Source organism: Gymnodraco acuticeps, unplaced genomic scaffold (assembly GCF_902827175.1).
Source record: "Gymnodraco acuticeps unplaced genomic scaffold, fGymAcu1.1, whole genome shotgun sequence".
Classification (NCBI taxonomy): Eukaryota; Metazoa; Chordata; class Actinopteri; order Perciformes; family Bathydraconidae; genus Gymnodraco; species Gymnodraco acuticeps.
Genome location: NW_022990692.1, coordinates 245,211 through 264,936, shown reverse-complemented (window position 1 = coordinate 264,936; position 19,726 = coordinate 245,211). Strand labels below are relative to the sequence as shown.

The window sequence follows — 19,726 nt, the reverse complement described above, 5'->3', positions numbered from 1 at the left end:
GAATTATGACGTCATCCCGATAAACCCGATACCAGTATTAATAGCCCCGATAATATACAATATATTTTTTGGGTAAAAAAAAAGAAAAAATACTGCGGTGTGGGTGGATTGGGATGAGGGGCGCTTGTTTTTCACTCGGCTCCTCCCGTTTTGCCAGTACTGTGGTATTAGTGGTTTAGGAATAGGGGAGTTTTTCACAAATCCAGCGCTCCCTAACTCGTGAAGCCAGGACAGTAAACAAACATGTCGTCGGTGGTATGGGCGTTGGAGCTATGTGCAACTCAAGGCATATGCTCGAACCGGAGCTGCCTGGACGCTGCAATCATGTTGCGCACTATCTGTGCTGACTTTTCGTACAATGTCCCACTGTCTGGCTTCCTGCATAAAGTCAAGTGCTCGGCGCAGTTGTGGCGAAATGTCGCTCCTCTGTTTTCATTTAAATAGCTCCGTATATCCGTTAGCGCAGCTAGCTAGCACCAGATGCTAACAACAACAATGCAAGTAAGGTCTCTCGCTCGCTCGCTCGGGCCACACATACACACACCCTCCCGGTCCTCCAGATGGCCAGTCGGTGCCTGCTGGTGAGCGTGGAAGTGTGGTCTGCCACAAGCGGGCGACAGGAGCGGGGCTGTCTGCATCAGCTTGTAGATGGTATTTTAAACTCGATGCGCTCTGAAACTACGGGGCGGCCGAGGAAAAAAAATACACGTTAATCGCGTTAAAATGATTAGTGGCGTAAACATTTTTTTGTTATCGGTATCGGTCTTGAGAAGCAGGAAGTTATCGGTATCGGTATCGGTTTAAAAAAAACAATATCGTGCATCCCTAAAAATAACTAAACAAAGTGAAGTTATGGGACGGATGACCAATAGGTTGTGTCTTCCTGGTCGAATGTACTTATTGTAAGTCGCTTTGGACAAAAGCGTCAGCTAAATGCAATATAATGTAATGTAATATGTTAGCAGCAAGCAAGTTAAAAGATGCTAGCTAACTGCGTCAGGTGATATTTCTCTCTGAGTATCCCTTTTTACGTGATTTAATATATAATTAATAAAGAAAATTGATAATAGTCATATGATTACATGTCTGTACCTTTCAAATATTTCTAAAGGCACATGATATTGTTTGCAGAAAAGTGGGAAAATCCCTGTCAAAGTGTTGATGCTTTCACTAGCTGGCGCCAAATACAGATTTATTTTAAATTCTACGTTTTATTTTATTTAGTTCCTTCTTTAAACATTTTAAATAAAGATAATGTTCCATAGAAACATTTGTTTTGCCAAGTAGGGTACATGGCATTTTGCTATTTTGGTGCAAAACAAAAAACTGCAAAAGTAAAGAATCATATATAGAAAATAGAAATGTACAATGAAAAATGTATAAAATAATTTGTGAAAAAAATGATGTCTTTAATGCTGTAACGTTTTTGATAAGCGAAGTTTAGGAATAATAGGCAATAATCCATTACTATAGGGGCTTTGCAATCACTCAATATTATTTCTCATCAAAATTATTTCTTGATGTTGTTTAAACTGAATGTGAATATATGTTGAAGTGTTGAAGATAGTAATCCATTCACGGAGAAAGATAAGATTTTATGACATCATGAAGAATAAGCCCTCTCTCTTTTACACAAAAACACATGCTGGTCTGACAGAACTATTTGTGATAATGCCCCCTTCTGAATCAGCGCATAATTTAACTGAAATGCTTCTAAAATTATGAATATTCACAGTTATGCTAACAGGCCATCTTCTCTCCTACGGTCCCAGTGTTACTTGTGACTCACGCTGATGCCTTTGTACGACTTAATCAGAAACACACTCAGAAACACACAGCTCTCACTTCCTTGTCACTGCTCTTGAATGCCATCACTACGGCACTTTTACAGCAGGCTTCAAAACGGACACCTGTCATCAGTCAGCAGGCCCTCGGTGCCCACTGTTGCCCCCTGCGGATACTTATAGCCCACTGCAATTATGCCGTTCCATTAGTCATCCTACGCATGCATTGATGGGCTGCTGGCTATACTTAGACAACGTCATGGTCACTCTTATGAAAATGGGAGATTTAACAATCCGATGCATGAAAATGAGATGAATAATAATAAGTACACCGTTGTTGCTTTGTTGCCTTTTTTGGACACTGTGTTTATGAGGAAACAAGCACTGCTCATTTTGTGGTCAATTTATATTTAGCATGTTGGAATGTTAGAGAAACATGCTCTATAACGTCAAGCTGGCATCTACGTTTCTGTATAGAGTGGTGGAGATTTTTGTAGACCGGAAGCTAGCATAGCCAATGGGATTTCTTCATTGGATTTTGGAAAATAAGCTCTGTGGTATATAATAGGGATGCTCCGATCGCCAATTTCGGGGCCGATCGCCGGAATCAGTATCGGCCGATACCGATCGCCGATCCGATCGAGTGGGCGGGGCCTAAATGGAAGATGTAAACATCACTTTAAATCTTCAATTTAAAGTGATGTTTTCGGGTTAATGGGGCTCATTCACTGGAGCTTCCACAAACAACAATCAACTTAATTATTACACTCAAATTATGTACATAATTCAAGTTTACATTCACTTTGGATAATAACACGGGAGAAATGAGCGGAAGCGCTCTCTTTTCCTCTCTCCCTCTCTCTCTCCCCCCTCTCTCCCCCTCTCTCTCTCTCCTGACAGCCAGCGCCATATAGATAGTCTATATGGCGCTGCTGACAGCCTGTCAGTATCTCATGCAGCTCACTGATCCAGTAATGATGAGTGACCCGACAGTGAAGAATACATATATTTATAATAACTAGTTTAGCTTGTTCCAGAGGTAGATAAAATAGCTAAGTGTGTTAGGTCTAACTCTTGTGTGTTTCGCTTACCGGTCCGGCGGGCGGAGCTGCAGGATTTCTGCTTCACACACGTTGCATACCGCTATTTTACTGTCTTTTTCGGACACCTTAAAATAATGCCAGACCGGTGAAGCCATGTTGGCGAGCTTGTTTTGCCGCACACAGAGAAAAGTGTCATGTATTTTACGTCATGCGATCGGCTCTCGCGATCGGCATGTTTAGAGAGCACCGATCGATCGGTAGAGAGTGAGTATCGGCCGATCTCGATCGGTGACCGATCGATCGGAGCATCCCTAGTATACACACGTCTATTATGTCTTAAATGTCTCGTTCATCAGGATGATCTCCAGATATAAACACCGCTTTTCTAAAGGTTGAAGCATAAGTCAATTTCTAGAAGATAATAGTTAGCGCTAGGCTACAAAGTAATCACACAAGACTTAATGTCATCGCGAATGGTGGACAAATATCTCCTGCTCTCTCTTGCCTGTGTGTGCCAGAGAGTAAACGTTTGTACAAAGTTACCGTTTCCAGCATTGTTGACAGTTTAGAAACTTTATTTTGTCATGGGCTGAAACAGTTTTAGTAAAGTTTGCATTATTACTTCCCACTGGAGATTTCTGTTGTTCCTGTTTGCCATGTTAGGAGTGAAATGTCTTTGCCTAGTTTTAGTTTGAAAGGTTTTCAGACAGTAAGGTATTTCATTGTGACATACTTGTATGAATAGTAACAATTTGATGTAGTCACAAAAGTAAAATTAGGAAAATACACCCTGAAAGTAAAGTAAAACTATTGAAAAGTAGGGAGATTGTGGATTTGTCTGGGCTAAATATTACTGTAGACATGACACAATATCAAGGTAAGATGAAAGTGTCATAATTATCCTGACTCAGGTGCAGGGCTCGACATTAACGACTGCCCGATGGCCCGGGGCCATATAGTATTTAGCTCGGGCAATGAAGCCTCACCTGCTGGTTGCCCGACCGGGCAATCTATTATGCCAGTATCATGCAGCTCGCGGATCCAGTAATGAGTGACCCGACAGTAAAACTAAACATATCTATAACTAGTTTAGGTAGTTTGAGAGGTAATTAAAATAGCTACGTGTGATATTCTAACCTGAAGTGTGTGTTTTGTTCCGCTCACCGCTGCAGGTGATTATGCAGAGCTGCGTATCAACTCGTCAGCAGCAGCTGATCTCTCTCTCCCGTCAGATTAGACTTCACTCGCGTTTATGTCCATATCGATCAGATCCAGCTAGTTCTAGATGATGACTACCTGCTTATTAAAAGACACCTAAACAATAAGTGTCGCTATGCAACCGGGTGAGGCCGCAAAGTATAGCGCAGCATTATGCATTTGTTTACATGCCCACCGGAACCCTGAGGCATTACCAACAGATCAACGCACAATCAACCGATACAGGACATCTCTTTCTCCACATTAAGTGTTAGACATTAGAATTGACTATTCTTGTCTGTCACATACTCTTCTTGTCTGTCACATAAGTGGCGCAACTGAAGCGGTATTGCGCTAAAGGGAAATCATTTTGACCGAAGAGATTTAGATTTGCCGGCTAACGGGAACTCTGACGTCCCATTTTGTGTGCTTCGCGGATGCGCTCGGCTCCTCTCGACTGCTGCTCGGGTCTGCTCGGTCAGCTTCCGGATGAGGAGGCATTCGTTCGACCAACTTACAGTAGATAACATTACAAACATTTTTAATAGTTTAAATAATGTTTGTTTTGGCAGTTATAACTGAAAGTAATGTTTTCTACTTTTTTACATCTGGGAAGCCATTTGCCTTCATCAGATGGAAAGTGTCTTGATCAACAACTTAAGTATTTATTATAGCTATGCAGGGCATGCAAGCGAGCAAACACAAACAAGAACAAACAAACAAGTGAAATGAAGAATACAATTGAACAATATAATATTGTGGTGGTTCATCTTATAATTCAGTCTAGAGAATGCACCAGACAGCATCTAAGACCTGCAACAATCTAAATGTTCTAGGGGGAGGCCCCCCAAACTCTTCGTGCGTCATTTCGTCCGCGAGCATTTTTCAGGGCAATCTCTATTGGGCTCAGGGCCATCTGTAAATTAGCTTAGATGGCCCACAGGGCCATCTCCCAAAATCCTTAATGTCATGCACTGAGGTGATATAATACATTTCTGACAATATAAGAATATCAAAACAAGAAAAAGCATGTATTCATTTATATTGGCTGGGTATCTTCTCTGCTAGCTGCCTGCCTGCTTATCATAATTCCCAGATGGAAATACCGTATGTGGGATGTGACAGGGAGCAAAGTGCACCACATCGCTATCAGTCATTACATTTGTGTGGCTGGAGGTAACATTGGTGGAGAAAAATGTTGTGAAGACTGTGATGCACCTTGGATGATGAGGAGATGTGTCTGTATGTGTGTGGCTGTGTGTGTGGCGGTATCAGCTCATTGTGGGGTGGGGGTGTGAGATGTTTCAAGATTCAGTTTCCTCCTCTTCCTCCCTCCGCTGCCGTCTCAAGAGCCTCTAAGTGTCTCTGGACTTATTTGGTTAGGTGCTGTGGATAACCGTCCAAATGTAATGAACACTCCGGATGATTTATCACTCACGTGTTTTATTGCAGCTGGAATTGAGTTTATGAGAACACATCAACCATAAACATCTTTAGACTCAATATCGTTGGACTAATGATCAGAAATATTCCTTAAAGAGGCAGAGGTACTAATTTCTCCTCTGGATGTATCCTCGAGAGACCACAATGCATTGCAGCGAGATATTGTTTTAGGTGTAAAGGGCATTGTTTTCTTCCCTTGAACCCTGCTCTCTTTTGCTCTTACTATCGCTACCATTATACCATATACTTAGCTGAATACAAGTTCATGTGCATGTAGAGGCTGCTGAAATTAATAATGGGAAACGTAAGAAATAGCTCGTAAAAATCACTATAACTAACTGATTGTTGAGCCTTTTAGAAAGACTGATACAATGCATTCTATTGTTATAATTTAACTTCAAATGTATATTTAGTTTCACCTCCGTTAAATGTAGCAACTTATTAAAGTTCATTTGATAGTTTTATTCCTCAAAGTGGTCTATTGTAGTCTTTATTTGTTTACTTCAAGGACTCAAAACTGACCAATTTATTTATGTGAAAGGGACATTATAGTACTCTCTGTTGTCGTCCATTGCATTTCATACCGATAGACCATAGTGTTTAACCCATTGAGACTCTTTAAGACCAATTTTCCTTTCCCATGCACTTTGCAAGTGTGTGAAGTTGCATGAGAACCCTCCACTCCACTTCACACACCGCCTCACTCTGGATAAGAGAGTTCTTCTGAGCTGTAGGTGGTTCTGCTTGCAACATCAGACCAAACTCATGTCCTCCCCTCATAGAGTGGTGCAGTCCCAGCACCAGTGCTAAGCTAAATGCGGCTATTATTCGGAGTGATGACATTTAGTCTTGTCATTCGCCACTTGTTAGCAACCTGCCATTAATACAACATGTAAACGCTTCAGACGTTTAACATTAGGGTATACTGTAGTGACTTGTTTTATGTTGTACGGCAAAACGGAAAAATCTCGTAAGATTGTTTTAGTCACAGACCTTATTTTGGGAATCCAACCAAAAACACAGGAGCTCGGAAATGCTAACTCGTTTTCAGGTTAAAGGCGAATTCCTGCTCCTTTCCTCTGCTTCCCACGACAAAGCTGTCATTAGGAAACATCTGAATGTGGCACAAAGCGTTGAGATTGAAACCATTGTTCCCTTCGGTCTCTCACTTACCCGAACCAGATGGGGAACTGGTCTGGAGGTGGATGAATCTGGACGTCATGGTGCACCAGGCTGAGCAGCTGCTCACCGTCAGTGATCTCTTTCATCCTACACTGTTCTCCTATATCCTGTGTTTTTGTCATCCTCCTCTTCAGCTTCTTCTTCAATTCAACTTCAGCTTCACCTCCAGCCCTAAAAGACTACTTTTGTCTTAAATAGCTTCAAGTCAAGGAATTGTTGTCAAGAAAAAGTCAAGAAAAAGTGTGTATACATCAAATTAACAGATGCATGACACTGGTCTGAGGAAGACTGATGTGGATTTTGATATTTGTTGAATTGTTGGGAAGTTTTACCCTTTTTTTGGAGTTGTTTCACTCGCTTTGAGGTCATTTTGAGTCCTATGTAGTTGTTATGTGAATTTGTGTGTCTCTTTCTAGTCATTTTGAGTCTCTTTGTGGTCATTTAGCCTCCCTGTAGTTACCTTGTTTCTCTGTGTGGTTGTTTTATATTTATTTTTAGGAATTGAGTCCCTCCCTAGTTGTTCCTAGGCCCCTTATGTTTAGGGCCACTGTTCCCAATAGACCCCTTTCAGTAATACATCTATTCTTGGGCTGCATAAATACCTTATACAATCTACAGGAAACTGGTATGCAACACTGATACCTGGAGCACCTGCTATGTTTTCTCAGATCTGCTAAAAAACTAATATTCTGTGTTTGAGTCACTGCATCAAATCCGTCATCACTCGCTCAGCCAGCCTTTTGGTCAGTCCTTCTGTCCAGTTAAGCATCTCTTTCCAGCTCAAATATATTCTGTTTTTCTCTAGCAGTCAGTCGTCATTTGCACAATAGAATCTGATGTTGCTTTTCCAAAATACCCATTAGCATTCTGCTGATTTTTGGCAGTGCAAATGCTCACTCCAGATGTGCCGGCACCAGCCCATTCCCACTCTACGTAGCCTTTCTCCCAGACGTCATTTAGGGTTTTCCGAAACTCTTTTCATCGGCTTAACTCCTCCAGAAGCATCAGACTTTCTGGTTTATGCTGCTGCTGTCCTCGGGTACAGAATCACCGTGTTAGATATACAGTACGTCTCCTCTTGCTTATTACATCTCCAGTCTGCCTGCTTGAACTCCAGCGCTGCAGGCCCACTGAAGTTATGATTTCCTTACCCAGTTCACATTTTCCGTCCCAGCTTTTTCTTGTCTCTTTTCATCATTATAGCTTTTATCTGGTGTTCTCTCTGTGTGTGGCTCTCTTTCTCTGAGGGAATTGCATAAGTCTTTTCTCTGTGTGTGGGCAGCGTTGCGTTTTATGTAAGGCGGACATGGAAATGGCTAGCGATAACACAAGGGTCTCGCTCTGTATTCTTTCTGCCTCTCTCTCGCTCTCTGCCGTGTGTGTGTGTGTGTGTGTGTGTGTGTGTGTGTGTGTGTGTGTGTGTGTGTGTGTGTGTGTGTGTGTGTGTGTGTGTGTGTGTGTGTGTGTGTGGTGTGTGTGTGTGTGTGTGTGTGTGTGTGTGTGTGTGTGTGTGTGTGTGGTGTGTGTGTGTGTTCAGTGTTTCCCACAGATATGAAATATACTTGGGCGGGTGGTGGCAAGGGGTGGGGGGGTGCGCGAAAAAAAAAAAAGTTTTAACAACATTATTTATTGACTTTTCATTCCGGTATAATCATTTTGCGCAAAGATGGCACTGTTTGTCAGAGCACTTCATCCTTCTGGGATTTCATGAAGAACAGCTCCAACGCCTGTGTGTATGGGAATGCCTCTGGTGCTGGTCCATTAACTGCCAGTGTTTCCCACAGATCTGAAATATACTTTGGGGGGTGGTGGTAGCGGGGGGGGGGGTTGAGGTGACGTGCAACAACATTAACCTTTCTGTTGGTCGCTTGTTAGCAGACCCTTCACGCGATGGCAGAGCGAACAGGTACAGGTACAGGCAGGGCCCATAATGATAGCCCTATAGTTTAAATCTACTACCCACACATGAACATATGGAAATGGGTTACTATTTAAAAAAATTAATGTATTTATTAATGTATTTAGGAACCTATCCATGTGATTTTTAGTGGGGGTCGACCTCAAATCCTCTAGGGGGGTCCAGGGGCATGCCCCCCCGGTAAGATTTTATTTTTTATTTTGGAGTTAAATGCATCAATCTGGTGCATTTTGAGGGGAAAATAAAGAGACTAGATCTATGGAAACACCTATATTAAACAGAACTGTATACATTTCAATAATCATAAAATCAAGGCCATAACCAATAACATACCATTTCCAATATGAAAAAAACACTGAAACTTGTTTATTAATTTAGTTTTGGTTCATTTATAGTTGTGAGTGTGTCTGTGCTCCTGAATCAGCCTCTCCTGTCTCTCTCCTCTCCCCCTGCTCCTCTTTGAGGCAGCAGCAAAGACTAGTTTTCTCTCAACAAGTTTTAAAAGTGTATCTTACCTTTTTTCACCTAGTTAACTTTTTATTTATTTATTCATGCATATTTTACTAATCACATTACATTTCATTTAGCTGACGCTTTTATCCAAAGCGACTTATAATGACCGATTACAGGGACATTCTCCCTGGAGTAACTAAGGGCTAAGTGCCTTACTCAAGGGCACACTAGTGGTGGTGTTCCTGGCGGGATTTGAACTCACAGCCTTCCGATCTTCAGCCCACCTCACTCTCCATTAGACCAATCACTACCCTCTCAAATGGAAATATGTGTTTACATAAATGGTGACCACACCGTTTGAGACCCACTGAGAACTTAGACTAAGTTAACTATCTAAACACTCAGAGAGTCCTTTACCTCACCTGAGCTGAGGTTATCCCGAGCTTGAATGACACACAGAGACCAATCAAGGGCTTTGATTTATGATCTGTATGACAGTGGCCATGTCGGCAGGCCACATCATGTGGACAGCCAGTCACCCTGTGTGAGGCAGGCCACTTAACAGGCCAGAAGGAGGCGAGATCAGAGCAAGGGAGCGAGGGATCATTGTCTACAAGTTAATCGATCGCAGATGGCGTCGTGGTCACGGACGAATAAAAAAAATATATATAAAAAAATTTTTTATAAATAAATGGGTCGCGAAATATACTTGGGCGGCCGTTAATATACCTGGGCGGCCCGCCCAAGTATAGTCTATGTGTGGGAAACCCTGGTGTGTGTGTGTGTGTGGTCTAGCATTACTATACTTGTGGGGACCTAAATCTGTTTACATAGTCACGTGTGGGAACTCGCCTCCCTTATGGGGACAAATTGGAGGTCCCCATGAGGGGAATCATTAATTTTAGGGTGAAGACTTGGTTAGGTTAAGGGTAAGGTTAAGGGTTAGGGTTAGGCATGTGTTGGTTATGGTTAAGGTTAGGATAAGTCTCCAGGAAATGCATGAAAGTCAATTTAATGTCCCCTGAAGTGATGTATACATGGTGTGTGTGTGTGTGTGTGTGTGTGTGTGTGTGTGTGTGTGTGTGTGTGTGTGTGTGTGTGTGTGGTGTGTGTGTGTGTGTGTGTGTGTGTGTGTGTGTGTGTGTGTGTGTGTGTGTGTGTGTGTGTGTGTGTGTGTGTGTGTGTGTGTGTGTGGTGTGTGTGTGTGTGTGTGTGTGTGTGTGTGTGTGTGTGTGTGTGTGTGTGTGTGTGTGTGTGTGTGTGTGGTTGGCTCCAGATAACACAATAGGGTGATTCTGCAAGCCCACTCGCACGGAAATATATATTTTTTTACACACACCTTGAAATTAATCATATTTTACTCCTAATATGAAGATGGTGATACATGTTGTGATTATGCGTCTCTTTTGAAGTCTAACGTGATACAGGTAACACACTCATAAGTCTGCTGTTTATTTGCCGGAATAAATAAATAAATGTTTGCATCAATATTTACTGAAGTTTTACTTATTTTAAGTTGAGGATGGTGGATTTTGACGGCTAAAATTGTGTCACTCCCATTTGATTAACTGTGGCTAATAAGTGTTAATGAATGCTAATGCTAAATCAAGCAAAATAATATTTTTAACTGACTCATTTGAAACCTAAAAAAGGGTGCTCAATATGCACGGAGACTAGGGCTGCTCGATTATAGCAAAAATCATAATCTCGATTATTTGTCAATAATTGATATCACGATTATTAAAAACGATTATCCATTTACAAACATTTGAACTGTATGTTTTTAACAGTTGATTACCCTGAACTTTAAGTATAATTCAACTGAAAAACCTATTAATAAAATAATAAAAAATAAAATAATCGTTTAATTCCGATTATGGTGTTTTCATAATCGTTGCAAGCCAAAATCGTAATTGCGATTAAAATACGATTGAGCAGCCCTAACGGAGACTGCATACATTTCGTAATGTATGTATCGTGACACCCAGTGCTGCTTCTTATGCATTACGCAGCTGAACTATGAGTTTATGTAGAGAATAATAACTGGCTATTGTTGAAAACCCCAGATGTATGCTAATCTGGGAGAAGCACAAACTGGGGCAAAGTTATTAGAGGCAGGCATGCTTACGTTTTGTAGCTTATGCTAGATTTGTAGCTTACGTTTTGACTTGTAAGCTCTTTCCTAACCAGGTGTTTCTGTCATATTAGTCCCTTGCTCACTGTGTCTACATGAGGAGAAACTCAGAGTTTGAATCGCCCGTCCTGTGTAGTTACAGTTGCTAAACTATCAGACTTTACTCTTGGTGGATTTAGCTCACTGTCAATTCTGCTCATTTTTAAACTAATTAAAAAAGTTCTCCCAGTTTCCTCCAAAGCCTTCCAGCTGCAGGAACAAACCTGTTATTTGTATGTAACACCGAGTCCCTCCTTTGATTGATGTCTGCTGTACTTGAATCCTAACCGCTCTAATGCTATTTACCGCTACCTGCTAATGGCCCCTTCAGAGTGCAGATTGACACACAGATAACCCGCTTCCCCTCGAGGGGGGGAGAGTTATGTAATAAGTGGCAGGAGGTGATGAAAAATGTGAAATATTCAAATGTGTTATTGAGAGTAAACACTATTCATAAGGCTTCCTCTCAAGCCTCAGAAAAAAGCTGCTGCATCTGATTTTTAGCAGTCGTTGCTCAGAAATTAACTCGGAGGAAGCGCACAAAATGTTAATGGCGTATTATTTATTTTTCATAAATAAGAAAATCCTATTAATAAAAACACCTTTACACCCTGGTCACCTTTTGTAGATACTGTATCCAACCTGTCAGAGAAAGGGTGTTTCACTGAGTGGGAATGCCTGGTAGGATGTGTAGGCCCGGGTTTCTATGGCAACCATCTGCTGCTACGCTCACAAGCGTTCGTCGGCAGCCCACACAGTGTGACATCCAGCAGCAAGCCAATCTGAGAGAGAAAGTAAATCTGTGATTGAATGTTAACACGAAAGGACCAGGAATAATAAGGCCACAGTTCAAACTGAGTGGTTGGAGCACAAGCCAAGGTGCATTTTATCCAGAATATCAAATTCTTTCAGGACTCTGTTGAGTTTCCTGCTGTTATAGTAAAGACAGAAGGGGGGAGGTGTGTAGCATACCACACACTTCCATAATAGACTGAACAGAAGGATGTAAAGCTGCTTTCAAATGTGTTGGAACACAAGTTTGGTAAAGGATAAGTAAGTTGAAACCACTTTTAGAGAACAGGTACAAAGTTAAGATGCCAGCCGTCAACCACAACTTCCTTGTTTAAAGGGGCTAGCTAACCCTAATTTTCTAAAAGTGCTTTAATGTTCCCATACTGCTGGTGCTGCAGCTTCAAATCAAATCAAATACATTTTTATTTATATAGCACATTTATAAACGATTTTTGGTCGAGCCAAAGTGCTGTACATATAATAAAAATAGCCTACAGTAGAGACACTTTACAGCAAATACAACAGCACAGATTGTTCAGAATATCTGTATGAGAAAAACGACACCCTCTATCCTTAGACCCTCTATCCTTAGACCCTCACATCGTACAAGGAAAACCTTCCAGAGAAAACCCACAGTTTAAAGGGAAAAATGGGAGAAACCTCAGGGAGAGCAACAGAGGAGGGATCCCTCTCCCAGGACGGACAGACGTGCAATAGATGCCGTGTGTAAATCGAAGAGATAATACTTTTTACAGCATATAGACCGAATGTTAGGAAATGCATGTGTCTGTAATAAGAAGATGAATCCACGAGGATGTCAGCTACAATCCTGTGGAAGCCATCAGGGAAGCAGCATGACGAGACCCAAGGCAGGACCGCAGAGACAGGTTCAGCCACGACCCAAAGTCCACGACTTAATCCAGAACTCAGGATAGAGGATCCAGGACACAGGACTACAGAAAGAGGATCAGCCTCGACTCCGGATCCCGGCGTAGATATAGATACAAAACAAGAACAAAGATTTGGCTGGGTTAATCAGAACAAGAGAATACACAGACACAGACAGAGAGGGGAAAGGTCATTGGATAAAAGTTATTCTCGATAACCCTCTAGAAAGATCTCATGAACTTCCCCACTCAATCTATCAAGACCCGAGCAGGCCGGCGCATACCACTCATGGAATCCCTCACCATATGAACTCTGACCCCTCAAGTGTACAAGTGAAGAGACACCATGTGTCAGCTCCTTTTTAGAATAGTATTTCTTCTCTTCTCAGAGAAACAAGGGTGTGAAAAGAACAGCCAGAAACAGCTTAATAATAATAATAAAAAACAGCTAAAAATCTGCATTTGTTTAAGATATGAAACACAATATCTGCCTTTGAACAGAAGAACAACGTTAAATCAAGACATTTTTACTGAAACTGAATCCGACGAGTCAGATTTGTAGTAATGTAGTCACGGTCTGATAGGATTTCATATACAAAAGAACTCTAGATGACGCAATGATATGGTATGCGTCTTAACCATTCAGATAAGGGGGCTTAATGGATGCCTCCTTTACATACTCAACTAAAAACAGATGTGTAACGACAACAACGACACAAAAACAAAAACAAAAGAGAAACTAAACAACTGTAAAGTCTGTGAGTGATCCCATTATGTCCTTGTCTGCTTCTCCATCCACGATAATAGAACTGGGGCCAACAACCAGATTTGATCGTAGCAATAACTAAGAATTGATCTCGGTGTGTGTGTGTGTGTGTGTGTGTGTGTGTGTGTGTGTGTGTGTGTGTGTGTGTGTGTGTGTGTGTGTGTGTGTGTGTGTGTGTGTGTGTGTGTGTGTGTGTGTGTGTGTGTGTGTGTGTGTGTGTGTGTGTTGTGTAGACACCTGAAAGCACCAGTCTATTGTGAACACACACTTTCTTACTCTTAAGTACACTTATGTAGTGCGTAGGATTCACTTCAACTTTGGGGGCCATGCTCTGGGAACAACTCCTAATCTGGGCAAACTGCACTCGCATACTTAACGTCAGACTGCATATGCATTACTCATTGCCGCCTAAAGACAAACCCATTGACAAAAACAAAGCGTGACTAAGAGCTTGTGGAGGACAATGTATTCAGTGTGAAATGCACACATTGCAGAGCTTATCTTCTTAACAACACTGAATAAAATGTGGTGTTGTTTTTGTGGGAATGGATGTCGAAACTGACCAAAAATACTAATGTTATTGTTGAGTGATAACTATGTGGATGTGTTTCAGATGCAGGAGACGGGCGGTTCCCATCGCGGCTCTCAGAGGGCGTTCAGTGTCCTGGACCGTCTGCTGCTCACACACCCTGTGTGGCTGCAGCTGTCACTCAACCAGGACTCCGCCCTCTACATCCTGCTCAGAGAGCCTGTCGGGGTACGTCAATTATTTTAATGTTATATATAATAAGAGTAAAGGAATACATTTGAATGAGTCAGAATACTTTATTTATCCTGAGGGAAATCATAAAACTGGTATTGAAGAGTTGAGATACTTATCTCAGGGTTGTAATTTCCTCAAACTCAAAGTTCATGTTAATTAAAGACACTTAAAATGGAATTGTTTAACATTTTGTCGAAAAACTATTATTTTATTCTATTTTTTTGTCACAAACTAAAGCTTCTTTGAGGTTTTGACATTACACCATAGCTCATATTCATTGTTTTCCCTTTGCTTTTATTCTGACTCTACATTGCTGTTCACCTTCTGTGCCTCCTCCAGAAAAACATAACAAAAGATATTTTTTAACCTCCCAGTGCGTTATGTTTTGTTTCTGCTGTGCTTACAGACCTTTTTGGTGCGTAAATGCAGCTTCAGCCAGAGGAAGGTGCTGTGTTTGAGAGTGACGGGGGACAAAAGTGCCTCCTCTGTTAAGGAGTGCTTCATCTGTGAGGAGGACTCCAGTGAGTATAAAACAAGCTACATTAGCATGATTTATCCACCTGTGAGCGGCGCACAAAACGCATTTCTCTGCTCGTCGATTTTGTTTTAGCACAGCTCATTCACTCACTGGGTGAAGTAGTGCGGGACACAGGGGATAGGTACTTCAAATCATTTGCCATTGCCAAATTTCCTGTTAGATTTAAAGTCTCCCACTACCTCCACAGCTGTCAATCAAACTCTGTCTCTTCTATAACCAGCATTCGCCTTGGAGAGCTCAGCGCTCACCTTCCCTGACCTGTGTCGCCTGGTGGCCTTCTACTGTATCAGCAGGTGATGTTTTATTGCTTTGTTTCACCCCTTTTCACGGCAGCACATAATGATATATCAGTCAACATCGTGCTTTCACATTTGAAAACAGCTCAAAGCAGCCAATCAGAAATCCCTTATTTGTCCCACAGCAGGTATACATTGTTAGAGCAAAGGGGACAGTGCAGATTAAAAGGGAAATACAATCAGTAGACCAAAATATTAAATTAAGAGGCAAGCAAACGTTCAAATACGTACACATCCTAGGTAAACATTTAAATACATTATAAAAGTACGTGTCCAAATCATTTTTGCCACCTGATGTCATTCAGCGTGCACGTTCTGGAAGATTCATGGCCACACACATACTGAGAGTTTCTATTATTTCCAGAGATGTGTTGCCCTTCCCGCTGCAGCTACCAGAGGCCATCGCTAAAGCAGCGACACACAGGCAGCTGGAGAACATCTCACACATGGGACAAGGTACAGGGACGAAGACCTCTCATTCTTTTTAAACCAAACGTATTAAATACTTAACTCTGATGTTCAGTTTTTAGCATTTAGTTCAAAGCAGTCAAATGCTAGTCCCACATTTCACTAATCTTTGTGTTACTTTCACATTGCTTACTATTGTTTTAAAGCTTAACTACTTTACTTTGTCATTTGCTCTAAAAAACAATAGATATTTGACTAGATTATCCCTTTAACTGTGCTTGCATAAGAGCTTTATGCTAGCAATGCAGGTTTAAGGTGGTGAAGTTAACATACTTGCTAAAAATCAGTCATGTTGATGTTTAGTTTGAACATTTAGCTCAAATGCTAGCCTCACAGAGCTGCTAGCATGGCTATAGACTTGTTTTGCTACTATCACCTGGCCTACCAACTACCAAGAAGAGACTCTTCCAAATGTTTTAACAGTGTATACATTCTTCCTGTAGATTACTTATGAGGCAAGACATCATTTTAAAATGTCCACCATTTGATCGTGAGGATACAGTGAAAGTCCTCTGTGACAGCTCCTCCTCAGCAGCATATTGCAAATGTGATAAACTAAAGGAATGAGTGCAAGAACTGACTGCCAGCTTGCATCTATTTTAACATGGAAACATGTACTGAGCAGCAGCAGTGAGCGAGGCGTGACTTCGGTTTGGCTAAAATTGACACCAGTTAGACACAGTATGTGTCCCCGACTGCAGCTCGGAGATAAAACACTTTTTGGTTCTGTGGTTCTGCAGGTTCAGTCTGCTGTAGTCAGATAAACCTACATTGCACATATTTAAGTGCTTGTTTGTGGTTCGTTTGACTACAGCTTTTTGTAAAATGACAAAAAGTTGTCAGGTTTGGGGGAAATAGGACCAAGTGCAGTTTAAAGGACTAAAAAAGGTAAGGTAACAAAAAGTGAGCTTTATTAACAAAAAAAAGCCGATGACAAAAGAAAACAAGATACCAATTAACATTAACAAAACTGGGGAGCACGACAGACAGGAACAAACGTACAGGCGGGAACAGGCGGGAACAGGCGGGAGACATGGACTAGCAAAGACGTGAGGGACAAGGTAGCATGGACATGGAAAGACGATGATCAGACATGGAGCACAAGGGAAGACAAGACTAAATACACAGAAGGGTAATCACAGGACAAGACACAGCTGGCAGGGGAGGCAGAAACACAAGAGAGGCTTCTCAATACTCAAATTTCCCCTCTTCGACTCCTCGGTCCTCGGTCCTCCGGCAGTGACCCGGAAATGAATTTCAGCGCGCCATTTTGAAGGACGTCTCATTTCTCTAAATGCACACCGAGGATCGAGCGTCGAGGAGGCTCTCTGGAGGAGCTATAACCGAGGATACACTGATGGTTCCTCCACGGCTCCTCCGCGGATGCATTTCCGGGAACGGTGGAGGCGTGACGCACGGCCGGACTTATCTCAGCCAATGACAGCTCTGCATGCATCCCCTGGATATTATTTTAGAAACTGCTTTCATCGCGTTGCGATGTTTACAGTGAGAACAGCTGTGAGGTCCGTGCAGAAAGCAGAGCAGTGTACAATATCACTCAGTATAACAGGCCTACATTACTCTCTTTTATTTGCTGTAGTACAAAGAGTCGATATTTTTCTAAGACCATTTAGTTCGTCACATAATAAAATACACAACGGCTGTAGCCTGATTATGCTTTAGGAGCTGTAAGTGTGTGTTGTAGGCAGTGTGTATGTGTGTGTGTGGTACAGTATGTAGGTGTGTGTGGTACAGTGCGTAGATGCGGCGGACAGACGGGTCTCAGTTGGTTTGGTGTCCTCTGCTTACTTTTAATTTAATTTAATTTCAAATCTTTATTTATACAGATAAATCCCATTGAGATCATTGATCTCTTTTTCAAGGCAGACCTGCTCAAGTAGTTCCACATGAAACATAACAACATAAATAGAACAACAAAAGGTCATCATACAGCATCATTTACATAACTATCCACATAAACAGGTACCAACAGCTTCCGATTGAGTAGCATCCAACCGAGCTTTAAAAACATTTAGTGGCACCAGATTGCTCAGTTTCCATTTAATTTGCAGACTATTCCAAGACAGAGGAGCTGCGCATCTAAAAGCTGTCTTCCCTAAGACAGTCCTAGCAGTTGGCACATTTAATAAAACCACAGCATTCGATCTCAGGCAGTAGCCACTTACAATTCACCGTGAGATCAGGGAGCAGATATAAGATGGAAGTTTCCCTAACATACAAAGCCATGTTAGGGAAACTTCCATCTTATATCTGCTCCCTGATCTCACGGAAAATTGTAAGTGGCTTATTATTATTACAAGTTAATACTTGTAAATACAACTTTTGGCCCGTAATTTCAATTCCCCATTTCAGCGACCAAGAGGGGGGGTGGGGTGGTGGGGGGGGGGGGGGGGGGGGGGGGGGGGATATATCCAGTCTCTGATTGTGTTATTATGAGAGTGCTCTCATACTTTAAATTGTATATATTTATATAAATATATTTGTGTGTGTGTCTCCGCATCTGTAGCCTGTTATTGTCTCATTATACCGCACTCTCAATGAATTCAAAGTAAATATGTGGGGGAACAATGTTCAGCTGATCTAACAGAGATACAGCGCTATGACAAAACACTCGACAGCTGATGCAGCTGTTGCCACGTAATAATGAACGGACGTCGCTTTAATATGACCGCTCAGAGGAGAGGAGTTCTCATTTCTTTAAACGCCTGCTGCTTCCCCTCCTCTCTCCTCGGTTCCCCTCCTCGGTCCTCCGCTCGCATCTCCTGTGGGCGGGTCTAAGTATCGAGAAGGGGAACCGAGGAGGGGAGTCGAGGAGGGGAAATTTGAGTATTGAGAAGCCTCTAAGGGCAACAGGTGAACACAATCAGACAACCAGACACACCAGGGAAACTAACGACAGGAAGGCAAACACAGGAAGTAGGATCAGACAAGACACAAGGGGGGAAACATTTCAAAATAAAAGGTGGAAAATGAAAACATAAATCCAAAAGTAATCTGAAACGTCATTAACGAGAGACATAGAGATTCTATTTGTACCATTTCAACACAAGTGAATAATTAGAAGCCTAATTTAGTACATATTTACACAATTGCTGCAACAAATACAAAATTATTGGGGTTTTTTGTTGGTATTTCTGCACTGCTTAAATGTACTAAACCCATCTTTTTCCTGACTAGACTTCTGGAGCCCCCCGTCTGCTTCAGAGATCCAAAACGGACCGGTGGACTCGGGTGCAGCAACCAGCAGCAGCCAGAGTCAGCAGGACCGCTTCACCCTGCTGACCCACGGGAGGCCCGGGAAACTCTGCTTCATCAACCCTCTCTTCCTGCAGCTGGAGTTTAGCAAGGTTAGTAACTCTTTGTAAATCCATTACAAGGGATCTAATCCATCCTCCTATATGACTGCTACTGTTTGCCTTGCACTTCACTTTAACTCCTCGATAGATAAACCACTGGCTCGTGTTATATAAATACATTGTTCTCTTCGACAGCAGCCACAACTCATTAAGCACAGTGCCTCCAATAAACGGCACCGCTTCAAGCGCAGCATGCGTCTCCGGCTCTCCGAGTCCTCCATGAATCTGTCCCTGGAGGGGGTCGGCTCCTACTCGCCTCCCTCGTCCCTGGAGCTGCCCGGCGGCTCGGAGAGGCTGCAGAAGGCCGGAGCCAACCCGCAGAGAAAAGTCCATCCGGGGGCGGGAGTCCTGAGGAGAACCCCCGCCGTGTCCACGGGGTCTGCAGAGGAAGAGGACGTGATGTCTGTCTACGTGCCAAAAGTAATACGTGTTAGCATCTTGAGTTTTACGTGTTTGAGTTTGGATAATCCTCTTACAGTCTCATGTTTACCCATTTTCTCAACTCATCTAAAGTCTATTAGTGCAAAGAGCTAGAAATACCCACCACAAAATCCCATTATATTGTCATTGCAACTTAAAATCCGTTTCTGTCTAGAGATTGATGAGTAAGGCAATAACTGCACAAATCACAATATTCCCATGGTAA

At 42.2% G+C, this 19,726-nt stretch overlaps 1 protein-coding gene across 3 annotated transcripts in view; it reads left to right on the top strand.

Annotated features, from left to right (window-relative positions):
* The window catches only part of si:ch211-168d1.3 (ras and Rab interactor 3), a 38,041-nt gene that overhangs the window by 6,801 nt on the left and 11,514 nt on the right, over positions 1-19,726 (top strand). For 2 of the 3 annotated variants that reach the window (XM_034230459.1, XM_034230458.1), the window contains exons 2-7: positions 14,252-14,395; positions 14,808-14,922; positions 15,160-15,232; positions 15,600-15,691; positions 18,902-19,071; positions 19,216-19,500. In XM_034230459.1, coding sequence (XP_034086350.1) covers positions 14,252-14,395; positions 14,808-14,922; positions 15,160-15,232; positions 15,600-15,691; positions 18,902-19,071; positions 19,216-19,500 — 879 coding nt within the window. The remainder of the gene's footprint in view (positions 1-14,251; positions 14,396-14,807; positions 14,923-15,159; positions 15,233-15,599; positions 15,692-18,901; positions 19,072-19,215; positions 19,501-19,726) is intronic. The other variant, XM_034230460.1, reaches the window with a different exon arrangement.